The sequence below is a fragment of the Falco biarmicus genome, chromosome 1 (assembly GCF_023638135.1).
Source record: "Falco biarmicus isolate bFalBia1 chromosome 1, bFalBia1.pri, whole genome shotgun sequence".
NCBI classification, from domain to species: Eukaryota; Metazoa; Chordata; class Aves; order Falconiformes; family Falconidae; genus Falco; species Falco biarmicus.
The window spans coordinates 60,065,568-60,088,095 of record NC_079288.1 but is presented as its reverse complement, the minus strand read 5'-3'; the positions used below and the strand labels follow the sequence as shown (position 1 = coordinate 60,088,095).

Here is a 22,528-nt window from a genome sequence, read left to right as displayed (position 1 = left end):
GATTTTTTTTTTTTATGTCTGCATACTTTGTAGTGATTTTAACTGCTGTTTTAGAAACTGATTCAGTTGGAAAGTTGTAGACACCTTGGTATTTGCATTGGTGCTATTCATTTTTTGTTCTGTGCAGTAATACAATGTTTTCAGTTGTTTTTTTACCTGAATCATCAAGATAAAGCATTTTTATGTGCCTATCAGGCTTACAGACTCCTGGGGCACACGGGCTCAGGCTCTATAGGACGCACAGCTGTGGCTGATATAAGGATTTGCAGAGCTAGTGTAAGGCAACACTGCAACAGTCACAAGTGGCCCCTCTTTACTGCGCTCAAAGTGTTCGTCTACCTCACTGTGTGCAATAGCTTTTGCTGTAGTATAATAGGAACAGCAGAGCCTCAAAAAGCTGTGTGGATCTAAGGGGCCAGCTGGTTCTGCACTCCCTCACTTGGCTTTATCAGTGGAAATTCCTTCCTCGCTGATCGAATGACCGAGGGAAAATTATCTCTTTTTAAAACAGTTCACATTTCTTTGGATTCAGTTTCAAATTGGCATTCTTAAGCTTATCACAGACCATTTGTAAATGCACTAGTTCCTGACCAAAAGATTTAGCATGTACCAGATTTGTTATCCGTCTAGGACAAACAGTCTGAAAGAGGCACATGCCATACAGTACATTCTCCATGAGCCATTTAAAGGTAGCAAGAGCACTGCATAATCTAGAGAACATTATTTTAAATTGACAGAATCTTTACCCTACCATAAAAGCAGCCTTCTTCTAGGGCTTTTGGATTTACTTCCATGGTCACCTACCCGCTTAAGATCAGCGTAGAAATCCATCTAAACTTTCTGTAACATCAAAAGTATCCAAGCACTAGTCAGATGTCTTTCCGATCCAGTGTGGCTCAGGCACAAAAGCTGCATGTGGTCCCATCTTCCTGAACAGAGCAAGAATCAAATGACAGGTGGCAATTGCTTGGTTCACTATTTAAGTCCCCTTCTCTCCTCCGTTCACTCAGGGTCATGAGGCCAGTCGTTGTTCAGGTTTGTTCTTGGCTTCTTGCTTGTTTTTTTTGCCTCAGTCGTGTTTTTCTGTTGTCTCTCTCTGATTGATCTAAAATTTTTTTCTACTACAGCAGTACACAATGCTACCAGTATGTGTCTTGTCTTGAACAGTGGTATGTCTGTGGTTTGGATGAAGGCTGCTTTTGCTATAGCTTCCCAGCACCACAGAAAGTTTTCATTGCTTGTTATGTTTTCCTTGATGAAAGTCTATTACTGTAGCCAACAACATTGGCCAGCCTGATCCCACTCAGTGGTAGTAGGGGCTACATGTAAGAAAGGATATAAAATTCTTAAAGGAGCTACTTAGTCTTGTACCGTTCCCGTAGTACTCATACTTTTCTTTCTACAGCAAATTGTGGTAGAAGCATATGAATAGAGAACCAGTGCTTTCTGTGAAATTTTATTGAATCTTCTCTGAAAGGGAAAACAACTGAGCTATGTGCTTGAACATCTTCATATTGGTTTTGCATTGTTGCACATCATGTCCAGCTCTAGTTAAAACCCTTCAATTAAAACATACAGCACTGGCAGTGCACAGAAGATTTTTTTGAGCTGATCATACTATTGTATAGTCACAGTGATACGACATGCTGATAGTATTACAGTGAGATGTTACCAAACCAGTTTGTGACCCTTGAAACCAAGAGAGTTGTTTGGCTCCTGCTTCTTCAATTCACTCATCAAAACTGTAAAATCATGAAGGCAAGTTGGCATATGTCCTACTGAGCAGGCAGCTACCCAAGGACAGCCCGCTCCCTGTGTACTGAGCGTAGTTTGGGTGTGGGCAACTGCTTCACTTTCACTGTCCTCTGTGTGTGAATCTGAGGAAGAGGAAAAACTAGAAGAAATTGCCTGGCCCTTTGCCACCTCTTTACCTTAAAGAGCAGCTGGCATCTGTAGCAAGCTGTAACCACTGTTAGTCAAAATCCTGTCATGTTTTGTTTGCAGGAGGCAAATGACTGACATTTTCCTTTGACAAGACAACTAACTTGGTCACCAGATTTGTCTGGGCTTGTTACAGCTCTTTGCGTATCTAGGGAGAGACCCAAAACAGTATCAGCCTTGAATCTCCTGGGGGAGTGGGATAATGTGTTTCCATCTGGAGCTGTATAAGCTTCTCTGGAGCCCTCTGTGCTGTACTAAGGCCCAGAGCAGGCAGAGCCTGTACCCCAGGGTTTCTGTACATTACAGCCATCTCCTCAACATCTCTAGCTTTCCCTTTGAATAGCATTGCAGGATGAAAAGTAAAGAAATGCTTTTTCATGCTTCTGTTCTCCCATCCCGCAGCAGAATTTCCTGACAGCTATGCCTAACTCTTGCAGGGCTACCTACTGTGAAGTGCTCTGTGGTCCTGCTCCCAGGGCATCCGGACAGGGACTGCCTCTAGCTGGTTCCCTTCTGCTCTGCCTTTCCACTCAGGAGACCGGCAAGAAGGCAAGGAAGATGGGGCTGCTGATCGTGTCTGCTGCCCATACTGTGTCAGGACACAGCATATGGAAGCTTGGATGCTCCAAGGCACCCTAGCTCCCAGCTTGGGAGGGGCAGGCACTGCTTTCTCCAGCATCACAGAGGCAGGGGGACTGGGGACTGAGAGTTGTTTCTTTGCTGCCTGTACTTCTTCAGTAGACTGAATTGCAGCAGTGGGACTCATCTGTCCCCTCTGCCTGAATTTGCGTTTTTTTTTTTTTTAAATAATTTTCTCAGAGAAAATAATAGATTTTTCCCCCTCAAAAGTCACTGAGGCTATATGCATAGCATAGCTGGGCTAAGTAACAGCTGCTTTTCTGTATGCCAGGCAGTTTTACCACCTTATTAAAAAGACACTGAGATTTCCAGGTAAATTTTAAATTTTATTTTTTCCCTAAGATAGGAAACAGTACCATACATCTTATTTGCAGTAATGGCTGCCACAAGTTCTTCTTTTGAGAAGATTTAGTAATAAGACAAAAATAACCAAGACAACCCCTACCTCAAGGTACAGAATCCCAGCTAATTACATTGAAAAAGATGATAATATTGATCCCTTGTGTACTGGTAGTTGAACTTCAGAAATCAATGCAGAGAGAAGCTTTACTGGCCTTTCTGTAGTATTAGAATGCAAAGCTGAACCCCGAATGTAGAATTTTTACAGCTATAAATATAGGGGATGATTTTCAGACAATGTTGAAACTACTGCTTGATTCCCTTTCCTTCAGGAGAAAGCTCCTATGAGGTGCACTTGGAAAGGAATCCCTGAGTGTACTAGGTATACTTCTGTGTGAACCAAGAAGTAGCTTTTCAGCAGTGAGACCAGCTTGATTAGTGAGGATCCCGGTTCTGTCATCACTTCTGCCTTGAGTAGCTTTAAACATTTGTCCTGTTTGTTCAGGCAAATTCATCTCTCAAAATATAAAGCTATTCCTGCTCAGCAGCTACACAAACATTGCCTGGCAGTGGTCTCCTGAGTTTTGTAGAAAAAATATTAGGCCTTGGTCCTTTAAGGTACCTAGGTGAGAAATCCACATTGCTAAATATCTCTGAGGATCTGAGTGCCCAGCATGAGTGCCTGGTATTTTTAACAAAGACTTTAAGGGCCTGACTGTGCTTCTAGCCACATCTGTATTTCCTTCTTGTTTACTTTTAGCCATTCAATGTTGTTCTTCACCTGCTCAACTGACTGACTCCTGGGCAATTCTCCTGCCCCAGCATTAGGATATTTCTCAAAGAAATTTTGCATCTGGAAAAGAGAGAGAAAAGGAATTGACTTGACGCAAATAACACTGCTATTGGGCAAGTGGCTTTTTATAGGGACCTGGTCAAGGGCAGTTTTGGCTGGGAAAGATATTTAAGCTCAGGCTAGTATCCCAGAGACTGGGATAGTTTTACAATAACTCATGCTGCTTTACACATTTAGAGGATAAAAAGCCAAGTTTCCTAGCCAGTATATTGTTAAATAGATTGACTTAAAACCAAGAGAAAAGCTGTCACCGTACCTGCCATAGCTGGAGCTCAGTGTTGAAGGTTTGGGTAATAGTTACTATTCGGCCAAGGTTTCTGTCATTGATAGTGAATCTAGAGAAACAATTTAATAAGTTATGTTTGATGCAAAACTGTTAAAAAAAGAAAAGGCACAAACAGTTATTGGAAGCTTAAACTTCTAACTCCACTACAATAAAACAGAGGCACTCAGATTTCAGTGGTTTTGGAAATACTTGAAAAGTAGTACTCCTATACAATATCTGTGGTGTTTTCAAGTATGTTTACTAATGGAGCGACCTATTCTGGGGGATTTTTTTTTTTAATTAATGACTTATTGTCTCGTGATGGTAATTAGGTATATTGCTGCTCAGCAAAACAAATGCTGTCCAGTTCACAGTTCTAGGCTTGCAGGTGTACTTTGTTTCTGTGCCCTCACCGCACTTTGTTTCTGTGCTTAGAAAGAAGGAAGGAGAGAGAAGTCACTCAAGTAGGGAGGAGCAAAGCTAAAACGTTTGCTCTTACTTCCACTGCTTGTCTGTACATCTGCTGCTTGCTTTTACCAGTAGAAGGAATTTTAAAATATTCTATACACTGTCTTGTTATGAAATGGATAGAAAGAATGGAGACATGACTGACTAATTTCCATGCAGTAATCAGATGTCTGTGGCCTTGATACAACTTTCTGTACTTTTTAATCACCATTTATTGCTAGTGATCATTTAGGGAAAGAATGGTTTTCAAGTTAACAGCAAAGTACTTTTTCACAGCAGATGGATATAATTGTGTTGAATATGCTTTCAGTTTTCATTATGCAAAGGCCAGTGATTATAGCTGTATAATGAAAATATAGAAAAGCATGGCATATAATGAGATATACAGATGGATGTAGACCTAACGTTTCCACTGAGTTCAGTAGCATACCTGTCAACCAAGTACTGCCAGTTAAGTCGTATCCAGTCCCAGGCCATCGTTTTTCCATAGGTGTTATGTGAGATGTATCTCAGGACTGTAAACACATCTTGGCTTTTGATGAGGCTGGTGTTGTAAATGTATTTCAGATACCTAAGGGAAAAGCCATAAAAATCAATGAGAGCCTTTCATAAAGTCCGTGGAAAGCAACATGAAAGTTAACACTTTCTGTGTAGACTTAACTTACGATAATGAGAAATAATGCAATGCTAATGTCTGTATTTCTCAAGTATTTGCCACCAGTCAACAGCTCATTGCCAAACAGGATTATTATTTTTGTCTACATCATTTTAAAGGTGAAGCACACTGATCTAAAACGTAAGCATCCATTGATAACTGTGTTAAGAGATAATTGTATTGAAAGAAACCTGAAGTTAGCGATCTCTTTAGAAAGTAAGTAGGGTTTATAGCTCAAAGTTTCTTGAAAATAGCCAACCCCCATGATTTTTCCTATATTTTAATCAAGTAGTGAAAAGAAGATTGGATCAGTCAGTAGTCCAGCCTGTTTGTGTAGCCAATTGCCAAAAAAGTAGTAGTCCAGGCTACAAGATCTTATGGTGACCATAAGTACACACATAGGTGGCTTGCTCACACTGACATCTGTGATGTTTGTTTGAAACTCTTATCCACACAAAATTAAAATACATTTGGGCATAGCATGCCTGCAAGTGCTGCAGTTATGGTTCCAGTTGCAGCACAGGTGGTTTTGACTGACAGAGTGGAGGGATCCCTCAGCATGCACATTTGCAGAGGGAGATGAGTAGCATGGTCATGGCTTCACAGCGTCAGCTGCAGAACACCCTTAAGCTCTTGTGTGCTGGGATTAAGGACTGTCTCTTTTTTTTCCTACATGTAAGGGACAATTTCCTCAACCTGTTTGCTCTTTTATCCTTCCTTGTTATTTTAATAGTAAATTAGAGACAAGTTCTCCCTGCTTTAGGGGCTATTTTTATTTTCTTCAAGTACAGGTTCATCTAGCTAATTAATTAATGTCTTGATCATGTCAGCGATTACTGAATGGCTTTAGACTATGGCTGTTGCGGTCAGAAGAATTTAGGAATACAGCCGCCTCCTGCCACTATTCTAATTACTTTGACTCCTATGTTTACTTTTCCTGAGCCTACTATACACCCTTGCTTCATCTTGTTTACACTTGGAACTCTTCCAGGCAGAGACTGCTCCATCTTATCTTGTTCCATTGAATCCTGGGCTTCACCAAAAGAAGCAAGGCCAGCAGGTTGAGAGAGGTGATTCTCCCCTTCTACTTGGCTCTCATGAGACCCCACCTGGAGTACTGTGTTCACCTCTGGGGTCCCCAAAATAGGCAGGACAATGGACCTGTTGCAGTAAGTCCAGAGGAGGGCCATGAAGGTGAGAAGAGGGCTGCAGCACCTCACCTATGAAGACAGGCTGAGAGAGCTGGAGCTGTTCAGCCTGGAGAAGAGAAGGCTCTGGGGGGACCTTATAGCAGCCTTTCAATAGTTAGAGGGTGTTTATAAGAAAGATGGGGACAGACTTTTTAGTAGGGCCTGTAGTGAAAGGACAAAGCATAATGGTTTTAAACTAAAAGAGGGTAGATTCAGATTAGGTATTAGGAAGAAATCCTTCACTGTGAGGGTGGTGAGGCGCTGGCACAGGCTGCCCAGAGCAGCTGTGGATGCCCCATCCCTGGCAGTGTTCAGGGCCAGGCTGGATGGGGCTCTGAGCAACGTGCTCTAGTGGAAGGTGTCCCTGCCAATTGCAGGGGGGTTGGATCTAGATGATCTTTAAGGTCCCTTCCTACCCAAACTGTTCTATGATTTTATGATTCTATGATCTTATGATATTTAGATAAGGCTCCAACAAAGTGGTGAAAAGCCCTAGGTTTTTTTTAGATGTTTGCCTGCATCTTTGCTACATGATACAACTACATGCAAAATTATCAGATAAGTTTAAAGAAGCTGGTGTGTCTATGCAGAGCAGTATTTTGGGGAGAAGCTTGCCCAGTCTGACAGCTGGACCAGCCTGGGGCAATATCCAGACTCCTCGTCACCATGGCAGCATGGATACATAATTTCTGGTTCTAGCTCAAGTACCGCTGCACAGCACTTCAGGGAGCATTGTGACTTCACATGGATGTCTTCATAGGACTGATAGTGACAGTTGCTTAAAGTTGTTTGCCTAATCTTGGCTACTTAGAAGGTAGACATCTAATTTAAGCAAGCTCCCTCTGTAGCCAATGGGAAGTGACTGTCAACACCCAAAAGCAACCCTTAAGTCGCTTTCCTGGTCTGGGGTAAACAGTGCTCTGGCGGTCCTACCTCCCTTCACTGATTATAGTGGAAACATAGACGGCTAATTTTCTCCTAATGCTTAACTATTAGGCAGCTAAAAGTACAGAGGGTGAAGGCAGTGTTGGAAGAGCTGAAGGCTGTTGATTGTGTGCAGAAACTACCATGTGTCCAATATCTTTCCACTAAAGGAGCAAGTCTTTTTTCTACTATAGTACACTGTCAGAGGAGGGGTGTTAGATAACTGATCTTGCAAATGTGTTGCATTCCTCATGGTGTAATCTGACAAAAATGACAGCTCAGCAGAGAGGAGAGGCGAATGACCAAACGGTGACCAGTTGCTTCTGTAGGGAAAGAAAAACATTTGTGTATTTAAATCACCTGTCCAAAAGGGTGATGTTCTTCACTGATGCCAGGCCATACAGCAGCTTTTCTTTTTCTTGTGCTAGTGAAGTTTCTTGGTATTTCTGGAACATGTAATTCCATGATGACTCATTGCCTGAGTTCTGCATCCCATAGCGATATACTAGCAGTCGGAGATTTGCAGGAATTCTAAAGTAAAGAAACGGTACTTGAATATTCTTTCCCCTTTCCTGCTTGAAATCTGTGACCAAGTCACATGCTGTGTTCTTCACCAGCCCCAAAAGCTGTGAGCACTCACGTTTGTCCTTGTAGCCATTGCTTGAATAGTTGAGAAGCATTATTCAAAGATTCTGTGTCATCCATACTGCAGGCAAAGTCTAGAACAGATGCACGAAGAAGCCTTTAAAAGAGAGAGATATATTTTCCTACTGCTTACCATTCTTTGAATCCATCAATAATCTGAGAAGGAAAAAAAGAAAAGATCGTTCAACCTCTCCAAATGGCCTCCTTTATCATTCCACTGCAGTTGATTCACAGTGGGTTTTACCAGTTGGCGAAAATATTCCTGAGAGAGAAAAGGAGGGTTGGTTACTTGTGTAGATTTCTTTAAAGAATAATATATTTGTATTCATATTTTGTTTTCCTTCATTTTTCCCAGAACTAGCACCTCTTCAACAAAAAGTAACACAAACACACACAAGCACAATCTTTCCAGATCACCACAGCAGGCCAAGGCTGAATGCCTGCAATACCGATATGCAGCTATGACAAAGGTAACCTGCTTCTCTCCAGCCTTATCTGTGTACTCAAATGAAGGTTGGGATGCAGCAAGGACACACTGCCACAACTGTTTTCCTGAGATAATACTGAGTTCATGACGCACTTATTTTGGTGACCATTAAATCATGTTCAGCACGTTAAGTCAACTAACAAACCTGCTTACTGTCACATTGAGCTATAGCCATCCGTTATGCTGAGGACAGGTGTCAGAGATTGTGCTGCCCTATACGTACTTTACTGGATGCAGGACAGCCTTGACTAAAAAAGTCTGTACTATGACTTATGGTGATGGATTATAAGAATAATTAGGCATAATTTCTTTCCTCCAAGTGAATAGTCCTGAATTGAGAATCCAGGTGATCCTCAGAACAGTACTAAGAAGTTTTCAGCACTTTTTAAAACAGTACAGTAACAAAAAGTAAATACTGATAGCTCAGCAACATTGAAAAATCACTTGTAACATGATATTATTACTGTTACAGATCCAGTGGTACCATGCAGGAATATTTTTTTTCTTCATCACCTGAAACCGGGGATAGAGATTTGTATCATCTTCAAGCATGTTTGCGACGTAAGTTACAGACGATATAACTCTATGCCAAGGTAAATAGTCTGTTTCATTTGTTAGGTATCTTGTGAGCTCCAGGGGAACAGAATAATTCACAAGTCTAGGTCTGTGAAAGGAGAAACATAACTTTTGTTATTTTAATGAATTTGAAGAACTGAAGATATTAGAACACTATTTACTTTAGAGGGTCTGAAATAATAAATCCTGGGAGGGGGAAAATAGTCTGGAATGTAATTTGGGAGATGTTTTCCAAAGAGACCACTGAGGACCACTGTTGATCAACGCCTAACCACAGGAGCTCTCACTGCTGTGAGGAGGCTGCTCACATTGTGCAGCAGCCCAGTGTGCCCAGAAGCGGGTAGTCCTCAACTGACTACATTAACCCCTGTCACACAAGAACGAATTGCTAGCTCTGGAGACATCCTGAAAGGCTAAGGAGATTCAGACTTACAGGCTGTCACAGAAGGTCGCCTAAAGTTTTATCTGTGACAGCATGGCTGGGTACAAGAACTAGAAGTTTCCAGGCAAGTTTCTAAACGAGATAGCTGAGATGGTAACTTCCTAATGCCATGCTATGCATTGTAGGCATGCCTCTGATTTTCTGGACACCCGATTTCTTCTGGAGTGCTTCTATTATTGTTACTTACATGTCAAAATTTCCCCTTTCTAAGACATGTGCAATTAAAGCCCTCTTTTTTTCTGCCACTGAAGGGGGGCGTTTCTCTTGACTGCATTGGCACTGCAAGTTGCCAATGCCTACTTGAATTTGCCCCTTTTGAAGGACAACATAAGCAAATAAAATCCTGTAACAAATTCAGAAATTTTCTTTCAACCACCTAACTTAATTCTAATTAATAGGCAATGGGAAGTGAAGAGCTTGTGTTGAAATCTCTGCAGGGAATGAGTTTACCTAGCTAAAGAAAAGGCATCATCCAAAATCCCTGCACGGTCAGCAGCTGAAAAATCCTGTGTGAAAAGAGGAAAAGAGTGATCAAGAATATATAGAGTATTTGCAGAAAAAATAGCCTCTACAGACCTCTGTAAGAGACCTACCAGACAGTTAATGTTATAACACTCACTGTGTGGTTGCTGACCAGAAGAGTGCTTAACCTGGCCCAGTTTTGACTATCATAATTCACCCGGTAAAATCCAATGTGGCCTGGATTAATGTTCACAAAAGTATTAGGAGGTGATGCTATTCCAATTCCTGAAAAACAAACAGTGATCAGTTTGTGCGTCTTCTATGACACAGAACTCAATGGAGATTGCTTGACTCTAAAAGTAGTATTTGGTTTTAATGAACACAAAAATAAGATCCAAACCTTAATTTTATTTTTTAAATAGTTGTGAGTAAAGATGAGTTATTGTAGACTTTAATGAGTGTCAGCAGTTGTCTTAGACTAATGAATTGTGGTAATTACTTGGGCTAGATAGTTTGTTAGCTTTAAAGTGGAGATCATTGTGAAAATTAGTGTCATTGTAAAAAGCAAAAAATCATAAAGAATGAGTTCTTGCAAATATCTTTTAAAAAGGTTTTCACCCTCATGTTTACTATTAGTTTTAAACTTCTTGTATTTTATTCTCCATTAGTTTCATTTTTCAGTTTTTTTCAACCAATTTTTTAAGGATTTCCTTCCCTGTACTCTTCCCTGATTCAACTTTTTTAGCTATACATAAAGGAATTACAAAATAGCCTGAGACTTTACTCTAGCACACATAATTAAGGATTTTCCCATTTAAAATGAATCTTTGAAAAATGTTCCTATCTCAGAAGTTTGTCCTGGTCCAGTTGGTGCTGCTAGTTATGAAAGTTTTTCTATTGCCTATTGAAAGCAGTTTTCTTAAGTTTGTGGATTGAGAGTGGCTGGAGATAAAAGCACTTTTCTTTTTGGATGACTCATACAGACAAGGTATTTCAAAAGGCATTTCCCCCCCCTACAGTTGCTGTTTGCCCTACTAGCTAAGATTTTTACTGGTGTAAAAGTAAGCACCTGATCATGCCTCTGCAAGTCAAGTTAACAGCCCATTGCAGCCCACTGTAATGTCATGTGGAAGTTAGAGAAGGAAAATTTCTTTATGTTAATCTCTGACTTTCATCATGACTTCGTTGTAACCTACAACTTCCTCAAGGGGGGCAGCAGAGGGGGAGGTGCTGATATCCTCTCTTTGGCGACCAGCCATATGACATGACATGAAGAAACAGAATGAAGCTGCATCAGGGGAAGTTCAGATTGGACATTAAGAAAAGGTTCTCCACTGAAAGGGTGGCAAATCACTGGAACAGGCTCCCCACAGCACCAAGCCATGGACTTGATGATCCTTATGGATCCCTTCCGACTCAAGATATTCTAATACTCTATGATTCTATGACACAGGCTTTTTTGTTTGCTTTTGCATAGATACTAAAGGCAACCAGGTAAAAAAAAAGCAGAATAACAAGACAAATTACATTTTAAATAGGTAACATTCAAACAAGTACAAGAACAGAAGAGCTGATTGTGATATTTCTGAAATTCCAGCATGTGACAGAATGTAAAAACTCAAAAAATCAGTAATTTTTCTTTCTCCCCCCCACCCCATTTTTAGCCACTAGAGCTGTAGAATAAGAAATTCAGATTTGACTGCATAATAGAACAATCATCAAAAATACCCTTGTAGGTATTTCCTCATTCCTGAAATCAGCATTAGAAAATGTCTGTAATCATTTATAGATCTTTTTCTTTAACTGAATTCAGATTGCCAGTTTAGCATGCCACAGATGTATTCATCAGCCTCTCGCTTCACCTCTTAGACTAGACAAAGAGTGTATCTAAGTCCCATTGATTTTAGTACACCATAATTAAAAGTATGCTTAGATCCTTCCTTGAATAGGACTGGATTTAAATACATGCTTAAGCACTTTACTGAATTGAGCCTAAACTGACATAATGTGTGTACAGGGGAAATAATCAGCTTACTGCAGAAATGACTACTAACTTCAGCCCAACCAAGCTGTGTGCTGGTTCCCGGATTTGAAAACAGAAGAGTATGAAAGTTAATTCTGTATTTTATTTCTCGTTAAGGACATTGAAAAGCTTTATCCATTCATTATTCTAAGAAGAGAAGGGGAAATTTACCTGCAGAATCTGATGTGTTGTAGAAAGTATAATTTATTGAACTCCCAAGTCTCCATTTCACTGGTATATTCCATTTGTAGCTGAAATTATTTAAAGGGAAAGAGAAACAAATGACATTTGAAACCAAATGCTAAAGGTAAAATTCCAGTGTATCTTCTTATTTGTTTTAATGCTTACATCTTGTTTTATGAAGCCAACTGTGTACTTAGGTACATACACATTTACTAAATATCCCTTGTAACAAAGCACTGCATTTTACCAGTAGCTGTTGTTTATGCTGTAAAGATGTTTCTGTGTTAGGATACTCTATTCAGGCAACAAAATGTCAGATATTGGTGTGGTATGATTGGGACAGTTATATTCCCTGAAAAGCAAAATAAAAAACATGAAGTGCCTGAGTGTGTTCATGCTCTACAGATAAAGAATAGCAGTAGCTTGTCTTAATACTTTGTATTTATCAATAGTTCTCAAAAGGCATCTTGTGGACTGAGCAAGGGAGTGGAGTAGGATTTTTTCCAGTGTTTGATGTTGATGTATTAGTCGAGTTAATAAGGCACTGTGTTAATTATGTGCCTAAAGTTAAGTCTGAAAGTTGCACAATTTATCTAGGTTTTTTTTTTTTTTTTTTTTCTCCTGAAAATCAATGGAACTTAGGGCCATGTCCTTCTGAATGCTCTCAGTCACCTCTTGGTGACTCCATACGCTGGAAAGGGTAACATTTAGCCATAATGAGAGAGAGATCACGTGAATGAACTTTCATTGTGCTATACTGTGTAGCTTATTACTACCGCTCTGGAAAATGCAGCCCTGCTAAGCAGTATCTTCATGTCATGTCAGATAATAATCTAACAGTGTACAAAACAATTAATTTAGTAAAAGTTGATCATGTGTGGATGGTTGGTGTCAGTGTTAATGTTGATGTGTCTAGGGCTTTGTGCAGACACCAGTTAATCTTTGTAACGCTGACTTGAATTAAGTGGTGAAGTATTATGAAACCTGTTTTACAGATGGGAAAACTGAAAGAGCTTAAGCAACCACTGCCATACAGTCAGTAGGACCTCTTGCCTTTTCCAGCCTGTTTTCATTCTCCAAGACAACCCTAATTCCTCTATGATAAAGCACTGGGAGTCAAATGTGTCCTTACCTCTTGCTCTTCAATTTCATAAACACCTTCAGGGGTTAGGTGCAGGCTCCTTGCTCTGGGGCATGCCCAGGACAAAGCTGAGATGTTTGGCCTGGAAGGGAGCCACAGCACAGCCTGACCAAGATCGTAACCAGGCAGTCAGGGAAGTAGGATGGAAGAGCACGCCATGAATGTACCTGCATAGGCCTGCTAAAATTATTAAGCCTGTTTGAGCAGTCAGCTGCTGTTCATGTTAGTATATTACAGTCCATCCCAGGGAGATTTTTCTTCCATCTTAAACCCCCTGGTGACAAACACTACAGGAAAACCTGAGTTGTCTTTACAACCCTGAATTAAGTGAATTGTCATTAACTTCCAAAACATATCAAAATGAAGGCTATGATCTCTCTGATGCCTCTGGGAAGAAAGATCAGCTATTGTTTTGCATCTTCTGAACAAAAATATCTTAAAAGATTTATACGCTTCTAGATTTTACTAGTTCTCTTATGGAGCTTACTGCCACGGAGTTTAGAGAGGTTATTGTTTAGCCAGAAGCTCCAGTATTGTGTTACCCCAAGAGAAAGCACATAAAAGTTTTTTTTTAAACCCTGGTTTTGTAAATGCATTTAATGAAGGGGATTCTATTTAGTTTTCATTATATGTTCCTGGGATTACATACATAAGTACTTTTCCTGAGCATAAGATACAATAACTGTCCTGTTGACTGTGCGTATTGAGGATGTGTTCCTGACATGCTGTGCTGTAGCTATATATTTGTACAGCAGCTCTATTAAGAGCACAAGTTTTTGAATTTCTATTTCTTTTGAGTGCCATCATGCAGGAGAGGACGTCTCAAGACAGACAAGCTTGAAACAAGCAGGCAGCTCAGGAGACTATCTCTGCAGGATTCAGAGAGTAAAGCATACAGAAGGCCTGGAGTTTTCAATGCTTAAATCAAAACTCCACACCTGGACATGAAATAGGCCTTTTCCATCTAGGGTAGGATCTCTTCAGGAGCTTCCTTATCCCCATTTGTAAAGGTGGAAGGAGGAGGTATTGATTTTCAGTGGATTGACTTTTAGTCAAGGGAGTAAGTCTGTTTCCAGATAGATAATATCAGCATTATTGTATATATTAATGCATTTTATTTTGAAGTCATTTATAAAACCTACATATTCAGAAAAAAAATTCCCCTTTTACTTTGGGAATAGCAGGGGCAGCACACAGCTCAGCTTCTTGACAGGTTAAGGTAGGAACAGTGCTGGGATTTCTACTCAAGAAATGGCAACGTACTTTAAGTCTTGAAGTCAAACAAAAGTAGGATTCCTGAGGCTGCTACCCTAGAGCATAGTGCAGTGAGTCAAAATTTTTAACACAAAGAAGTATTTTTGCCTGAATACTTTGTAACACCAGCCTTCATATGGCACGATGTTGTAGTTTGCAGCTAAAGCTGCTTCAAAAGCCTGCACACTCCTCTGCTTATGTTGGGAGAAATACAGTGTTGCAAATAAACAGGTAACTACCTCATCCCAAGTCTTTTGATACCTCTCCAAAACTGCCAATACTGTGGGCCTTCTCATTGCTCGAGTTTTTTCCTTTTAATCAAAAAGAAATAAACTGGCCACAGCTGTTTCTTCATTTTCTCCTTTTTTTTTTTTTTTTCTTCTTCTCTTTGGATTAAAATACCTAGTAGAAGTAATGGAAAAGTGCATTTGGGTAGATTTAGTTCTGGTTCACACAGGAAATTTTACTGGTTTAGTTGATTGGGCTAGTTCAAGGAATGAAACCTTCCTAATATGGGTTAATTTGAATCTCTTTCACTGAAATGTTAGCAAAGTTGCATTGCTTAAAAATTGGAACTGGCTAAATATAACACAATGCAAGCTCTGAACAGTTAGTCAGCTGGTCAATGCCATAGTGCAGCCGAGCCGTTTTACTGTGCAGGTCTAACAACCCACTGGGTAGTGTTCATGTCCCATCAGGTTAGGCATCTGTTAATTAACAAATATGTTCCTATACAGTATCCCATCTGTCCTGAATAGAATCATAGAATGATTTGTGTTGGAAAGGACCTTAAAGATCATTTAGATCCAACCCCCCTGCCATGGGCAGGGTCACCTTCCACTAGAGCACGTTGCTCAGAGCCCCATCCAGCCTGGCCCTGAACACTTCTAGGGATGGGGCATCCACAGCTGCTCTGGGCAACTTGTTCCAGCACCACACCACTCTCACAGTAAAGAATTTCTTCCTAATACCTAATCTGAATCTACCTTCTTCTAGTTTCAAACCATTATGCTTTGTCCTTTCACTGCAGGCCCTACTAATAAGTCCCTCTTCAGCTTTCTTGTAGGCCCCCTTTTAGGTACTGAAAGGCTGCTATAAGGTCCCCCCGGAGCCTTCTTTTCTCCAGGCTGAACAGCTCCAGCTCTCTCAGCCCGTCTTCATAGGAGAGGTGCTCCAGTCCTCCTCTCACCTTCATAGCCCTCCTCTGGACTTACTGCAACAGGTCCATTGTCCTGCCTATATTGGAGACCCCAGAGGTGAACACAGTACTCCAGGTGGGGTCTCATGAGAAGGGGAGAATCACCTCCTTCAACCTGCTGACCATAATTCTTTTGATGCAGCCCAGGGTACATGTGGCTTTCTGGGCTGCAAACGCACATTGCCAGGTCATGCTGAGCTTCTCATTAACCAACACCCCCAAGTCCTTCTCCACAGGGCTGCTCTCAATCCCTTCATCCCCCAGCCGGTATATGTATCTGTGCTTGGGACTGCACCGACCCACGTGCAGGACCTTGCACTTGGTGTTGTTGAACTGCATGAGGTTCACACGGGCCCACCTCTCAAGCCTATCAAGGTCCCTCAGGATGGCATCCCTTCCCTCCAGTGTGTCAACTGCACCACACAGCTTGGTGTTGTCAGCAACCGTGCTGAGGGTGCACTGAATCCCACTGTCCATGTCGCTGAGAAAGATATTAAACAGCACTAGTCCCAATACTGACCCCTGAGGAACACCACTTGTCACTGGTTGCCACTCGTACATTGAGGTGTTGACCACAACTCTTAAGTGCAACCACCCAGCCAATTCCTTATCCACCAAGTGGTCTATCCATCAAATCCATATCTCTCCAGTTTAGACAGAAGCATGTCATGCAGGACAGTGTCAAATACTTTTGCACAAGTCCAGGTAGATATTAATTTCTCTTCCCTTATTCATCAGTGCTGTAACCGTGTCATAGAAGGCCACCAGATTTGTCAGACATGATTTTCCCTTAGTAAAGCCATGTTGGCTGTCACCAATGACCTCCTTGTTTCCCATGTGCATTAGCATAGTTTCCAGGGGGACCTGCTCCATGGCCTTGCCAGGCACAGAGGCGAGTCTGAGTGGCCTGTAGTTCCCCAGGTCTTCTTTTTTCCCTTTTTAAAAATGGGGGTTATGTTTCCCTTTTTCCAGCCAGTGGGAATTTCACTGGCCTGCCATGACGGCAAATATGATGGATAGTGGCTTAGCCACTTCATCTGCCAGTTTCGTCAGGATCTGTGGGTGCATCTTGTCAGGTCCCATAGACTTGTGCACCTTCAGGTTCCTTAGAAGATCTTGATCCTGATCTTCTCCTGCAGTGGGCAGTTCTTCATTCTCCCAGTCCCTGCCTTTACCTTTTTCGACTTGGGTGATGTGGGTGGAGCACTTTCTGGTGGAGACTGAGGCAAAAAATTGTTGAGTTACCTCAGTCTTCTCCATGTCCCAGGTAACCCATGCCAGTTTCCTTTCGGAGTAGGCTCACATTTTCCCTAGTCTTCCTTTTGTCACCAATGTACCTATAGAAGCTTTTCTTGTTGTCCTTGGTGTCCCTGGCCAGATTTCATTCTATCAGGGCTTTAGGTTTCCTAACCTGATCCCTGGCTGCTTGGACAATTTCTCTGTATTCCTCCTGGGCTACCTGTCCTTCCTTCCACCCTCTGTAGGCTTCCTTTTTGTGTCTGAGTTTGTCCAGGAGCTCCTTGTTCATCCATGCAGGCCTCCTGGCATTTTTGCCTGACTTCCTCTGTGTTGGGACGCATCGCTCCTGAGCTTGGAGGAGGTGGCCCTCGAATATTAACCAGCTTTCTTGGGTCCTTCTTCTCTCCAGGGTTTTATCCCATGGTGCTCTACCAAGCAGATCCCTGAAGAGGCCAAAGTCAGCTCTACTGAAGCCCGAGGTAGCGATCTTGCTGTGCACCCTCCTTTTGCCCTAAGGATCTTGAACCCCACCATTTCATGGTCACTGCAGCCAAGGCTGCCTTGAGCTTCACTTTCCCCATGAGCCCCTCCTTGTTGGTGAGAACAAGGTCCAGCACAGCGCCTCTCCTCCTTGGCTCCTCTATCACTTGGAGAAGGAAGCTACCATCGATGCATTCCAGGAACCTCCTGGATTGCTTATACCCTGCTGTGTGGTCCCTCCAACAGGTATCGGGGTAGTTGAAGTCCCCCCCTGAGGACCAGGGCTTGAGAACATGAGGTGGCTCCCTCAAACAGAGGGCCACATCTACTTGTTCCTCCTGGTCAGGTGGCCTGCAGCAGACCCCAACTATACTGTCACCTGTCCTTGCCCTCCCTTTGATCCTGACCCATAAGTTCTCAGTTGGCTCCTCATCCATCCCCAGGTGGAGCTCCATGCACTCCAGCTGGTCATTGACATAGAGGGTGACACCCCCTCCTTGTCTCCCCTGCCTGTCCTTCCCCAAGAGCCTGCATCCTTCCATTCCAACACTCCAGTCACAGGAGCCATCTCATCATGTCTCTGTGATGCCAACAAGATCATAGCTCTGCAAGTGTATGCACATCTCTAACTCCTCTTGTTTATTCCCCATGCTACAGGCATTTGAATAGAGGTATTGAAGTTGGGCCCCTCGATTAAGCTTACTTACTGGCTGGAATTCCTCTGTTCTGCTCTTCAGGTGCTCTCCTGCTGAGCTTTCCAGGCTCTGAGCATCTACTGCTGGCACTGGCATCAAAGATGTAGAAGTGGGATGGATTGAAGAATAGGGTACATGAACGCCTGCAGCTGGCTCTCTGGCCACATAAACCCCAAGATCGCTAATTTTAACTAGATAACTGTCTTTTAGATGGGTAGAATTAAGCAATACTGTCCTGAGTTAAATAGGCAAAACCCCCCATTTGTACATTTCTAGCAATTTCACAGTAATTCATGTTTTTAAGACATGTAGAGAAGACCCTGTATTGTATGTGAAGACCCTGTGATGTATTATGGATTCTATACAATATAGGAAAAGGAATAAACTATTGTGATATAAAGTATCTGGATGATAGTCTCTGATTTCTGGAGAGACGATTTTGTGTCAGTTTTCCTTAGCCTGGCAGACTATAATTTGCAGTTGTTCAACAGATGACTTGCAGTCATCTGAGGTGTCTGTGTGTGGAAGTAAGATTTTCTGAGAGACCCGGTCCAATTTTCCTTTGCTGTGTCTGAGAAAGAAACCCTGAGACAAAAGGCTGATCCTGCCCTAAATTTGAAATATTTGTATCTAACTTTCTGCTGTTTTCTTTTTAAAAACAAATGCTAAGAGTAAGCTTAGCAAGAATGGGTATTACACTGCCTATGTGTGTACTGGTTGAAGAGAGTATCTGTACAGTTTTTTTACCTGTTTTGGATAGACATTTGTAGTAAGAACTTACCCAAGACCAGAAGGAGGATGAGAAACATTTGCATTGGGATCCAAGAGAAAACGTTTCTGTGTGAATACTGAATTACTTCCCATCTCCAAAACAGGATAGCCCATTTGCCTGGTCCATGTGTCCATGACTTCCTTCACAGGTTTATTACTTGCCTATGAATGATGGGAGGAGGTTACATTGAAAAAGTAAATTCAGTCCAAAGAGGGAAGAAAAATAAATCTCTGATATTCATAGAACTGTAGAATCATTTAGGTTGGAAAAGACCTTTGAGATCATCAAGTCCAACTGTTAATCCAGGACTGCCAAGGGAGGTGGGGGTAGGTCTCTTCTCCCAGATAACAAGCAACAGGACAGCCTCAAATTGTGCCAGGGGAGGTTTAGATTGGATATTAAGAAAAATGTCTTCACTGAAAGGTTGGCCAAGCATTGTAACAGGCTATTCAGGGAGGTGGTGGACTCACCATCCCTGGAGGTATTTATATGGAGAAGTGCCGGGTCCTGCACTTGGGTCACACCAACCCCACACAACGCTACAGGCTTGGGGCAGAGCGGCTGGAAAGCTGCCTGGCAGAAAAGGACCTGGGGGTGCTGGTCAACAGCCGGCTGAACATGAGCCAGCAGTGTGCCCAGGTGGCCAAGGAGGCCAATAGCATCCTGGCTTGTATCCAAAACAGGGTGGCCAGCATATATAGAGAAAGAAGAGCAGAAAGGAGCAGAGGAAAAAGCAGGATCAGTACAAAAAATACACAATTAAATCTTTATGGTGCCTGTCATTGAAAGAACCAATGAGCTGGAAACTTGAACATGGACAGAGGAAATATGTGTGCAGAGACTGGGCAGTAACATGGACAACTAAGGAATCTTTGAGGTCCCTTGCATGCTCTAAGACCTTTCTTTTTTTTTCTGAGGAAATAACCAAACAGCACAGAAAGGACATAAAGAGGCTTTTCAAAGCCAGAAGTATCTTTGCAGTATGCCCTGTTTAGGTGTGAAGAAGGAGCCAGTATTAACCACCAGAAACTACACTGATGTAAAATTTGAACCATTCTGTGGACCGTGAACTTCTGTCCTAGAGACGGAGAGAACTGCTGCTGCCTCCCCAGGATGCCACCTGTGAAGGAAGGGGGCTAGGGTCACTGTTTCCTTCTTCAGGTGAGGCAGATGAGGTGAAGATGCAGAGCACCAGAGAGAGAGAAAGAAGCAGTCCTGCAGAGCAGGAAGAAGATGGGAACTTGAAAGGAGACACAAAAGTGCAACTAGGGTTGTGTGAGTGTCCACAGTGGTGGAAGGGAAGGAAGTATCTTCAGGAGAAGGACCTGGTAGTATGCAGGTGGCCTTTGTGGGGGTAATGAGACGGATGGAAAGAAACAGCCGAGCCTCAAGCAAAAGGCAAGGTCAGAAAATGGTTGACAGAGAATGGCCCAGCTGGGCCTCAGAAGCTAGAGACAGAGATAAGCACCAAAATTACTTGGGAGTGGATGTTGTTGGGAGCTTTCAAAAAGCTGAATCTGGTTAGAGGTAAGGGAGAGTATGGGATGCATGTGTGGTGGATGAGGTGTGTACTCACCCATTAAATGAGCTTGAGTTGTGAGGGGAATGTTTCAGTAACAAGCTATTTGTTAGCAGGGCCTCCTTTCTTATCTTTTATGCCACTCCCATAGTCTCATGCCAAAAAATGAGGAAATAATATATATTTGCTAGAAATAAGGTGTGTTGGAATATACTGGGAGGCTGCCTAGCTTGTGATCTCTCATTGACAGAAAACCTACAGATTATAAAAAGTTTGGGAAACTGAAATCAGTGGGTGAGATATGAAACATCTGTTAGCAAGGGTTTATGTTGCTGCAAAACATACCGCTTCCAGAGCTTCCCAAAATTGTTGTGTCTTGGCATTCTGGAAATGGTGTTTCTTCAAATATGCCTAGAGAAAGGTAGAAGACTGTGAAAATACTACCAGGTCTTTCCTTCTTTGCCTACGAAAACAATCCACATATTCAGTTGTACAGAGATACAGGGAGTACAGATGTCGTACAGAGTATCTATCCATGGGCAGTAGTGTTGTGAGTAGGAGGTTAAATGGATCAATATTAAGCTGATAAAGTTTTTTTTGGGTTTCCAGTGCAACCCATAACACTAAAAGTCAGCATTTCCCAGTGTGATTTGTTAGTACAAAATAGAACTGTACTTGAAGAGTTCTTTGTATTTTGCTTGAATGGACATCAGCATACCCTGTTGCAAATTTCTATCTAATGTAAAAGGTTGTTTAGAAGGAGGAAGCAATTTCAGGAGATTTCACTAGCTGTGTGGACTCACAGTGGAAGCAGGAAAGTCTGGTCACCTCTAAGTTGTGATCAAAATTAGTATTACAAGGAATAATGGTATTCAGCTAGGTGTTTCCACCTCCTAAACACTATTCCTGTCCTGTGCCTTCCCTGGTTGCTTAGCGAGTGCTTTCCTAACCTGTTACCTGGATCCTGGTGATGTTTAGTCAGTAGATGGTGCTGTTTGTTTCGCTGTTAGCCACAGCTACCTGTAATGTTCTTGAAGACTGAGTAGGGGGGAAGTATTAGTCCCTTGTGGACAAGTTGGCTGTATTTTCCCGTCTTGTAGAACTGTCCTGATTGAATATATGAAAGGAGAAATAAAGGAAAATACGACTGACTTGTAGCAGCCCATAAACGTGCTCTCCAGGATGAAGGGAGGTAAGAATGAATGCGGTAAACCTGCTCTGTAACACTTCAGAGACAGCAAATGTTGGTTCAGAGGAAAGAGCAGATAACCTTCCTCTTTCTGGGAGGGCTCCTTTCTCCCATTTTTTCTTTCCATAATTTTGTAGCATCAGGTTTTTTCCTCCATGAGAAAGGACTATGAACTGTGCAATATCTCCCCTTTCTGCTCCCTGTTACCTTGTCTCTCTAGGACTGAGTGCGCCTGCATCAGGGCATGGATGAGCTTATAGCTGTAACTGTCCCTTCATAGCAGGCTTGAGTGGGTTGGAGGATCATGGCTATATGAAGCTGCAGACATACTTTACAGCTGAATGAGGAGATCCTATATTACAACAGGATACACTGAAGTGGAAGAGGTTTCTCCACTAAAACGTATCATGAATTTAGGTCCTCACTGGCAGGCGATCAAATCTTAATGCAGTTCACATTCCTGCTTCTGTGAGAACGTGAAACTTCTTCCCCTTGATGTTGTCCAGTCAGTACTGAAATGCATTAAGTACTTTTGCTACTAATACCAGGATCTCTGACATTCAGTTTTTGAATAAAGGCTTTGCCACTGTCACAGGAGGATAGGCTGCATTTCTGGCGTGTTTTGGTGGAACCCTTACCTGACAGCCTTTCTGGAAGAGGTCTGGTGTAATCCAGTCTCGAAGCATTCTGAGGATTGATGCACCCTGAGGACAAAGGAAGAGGGGAGAAGGTCATTCCATGGTGCCCTAACACTGAATTTCCATTCATTTAGAAAAGCAATATGTGAGTATTTTATAAGGCAAAAATAGAAACCATCCCTCTGATTAAGGAAGTGGTTTTTTGAATTCCTTCACAGCATGTCATGCCTGCCTGCAGGAGTTTAATTCTGGATGCGAGAGCTGGTCTTTACCTGTGATCAGATGCCCATTTCTAAGTTCAGCTGTGCCAG

The 22,528-nt window shown here is 42.1% G+C and overlaps 1 protein-coding gene across 1 annotated transcript in view; it reads right to left on the bottom strand.

Annotated features, from left to right (window-relative positions):
- Positions 1-2,891: 2,891 nt before the first annotated feature.
- The window catches only part of ENPEP (glutamyl aminopeptidase), a 41,257-nt gene continuing 21,620 nt past the window's right edge, over positions 2,892-22,528 (bottom strand). Inside the window, exons 8-20 of the mRNA XM_056326638.1 lie at positions 22,218-22,283; positions 20,736-20,801; positions 18,881-19,032; positions 12,081-12,160; positions 10,044-10,171; positions 9,875-9,930; positions 8,920-9,070; positions 8,108-8,181; positions 7,915-8,016; positions 7,635-7,805; positions 4,936-5,076; positions 4,029-4,107; positions 2,892-3,772 (exon numbers count right to left, since the gene is read on the bottom strand). Of these exons, the coding sequence (XP_056182613.1) occupies positions 3,623-3,772; positions 4,029-4,107; positions 4,936-5,076; positions 7,635-7,805; positions 7,915-8,016; positions 8,108-8,181; positions 8,920-9,070; positions 9,875-9,930; positions 10,044-10,171; positions 12,081-12,160; positions 18,881-19,032; positions 20,736-20,801; positions 22,218-22,283 (1,416 nt within the window). The 3' untranslated portion in view covers positions 2,892-3,622. The remainder of the gene's footprint in view (positions 3,773-4,028; positions 4,108-4,935; positions 5,077-7,634; positions 7,806-7,914; positions 8,017-8,107; positions 8,182-8,919; positions 9,071-9,874; positions 9,931-10,043; positions 10,172-12,080; positions 12,161-18,880; positions 19,033-20,735; positions 20,802-22,217; positions 22,284-22,528) is intronic.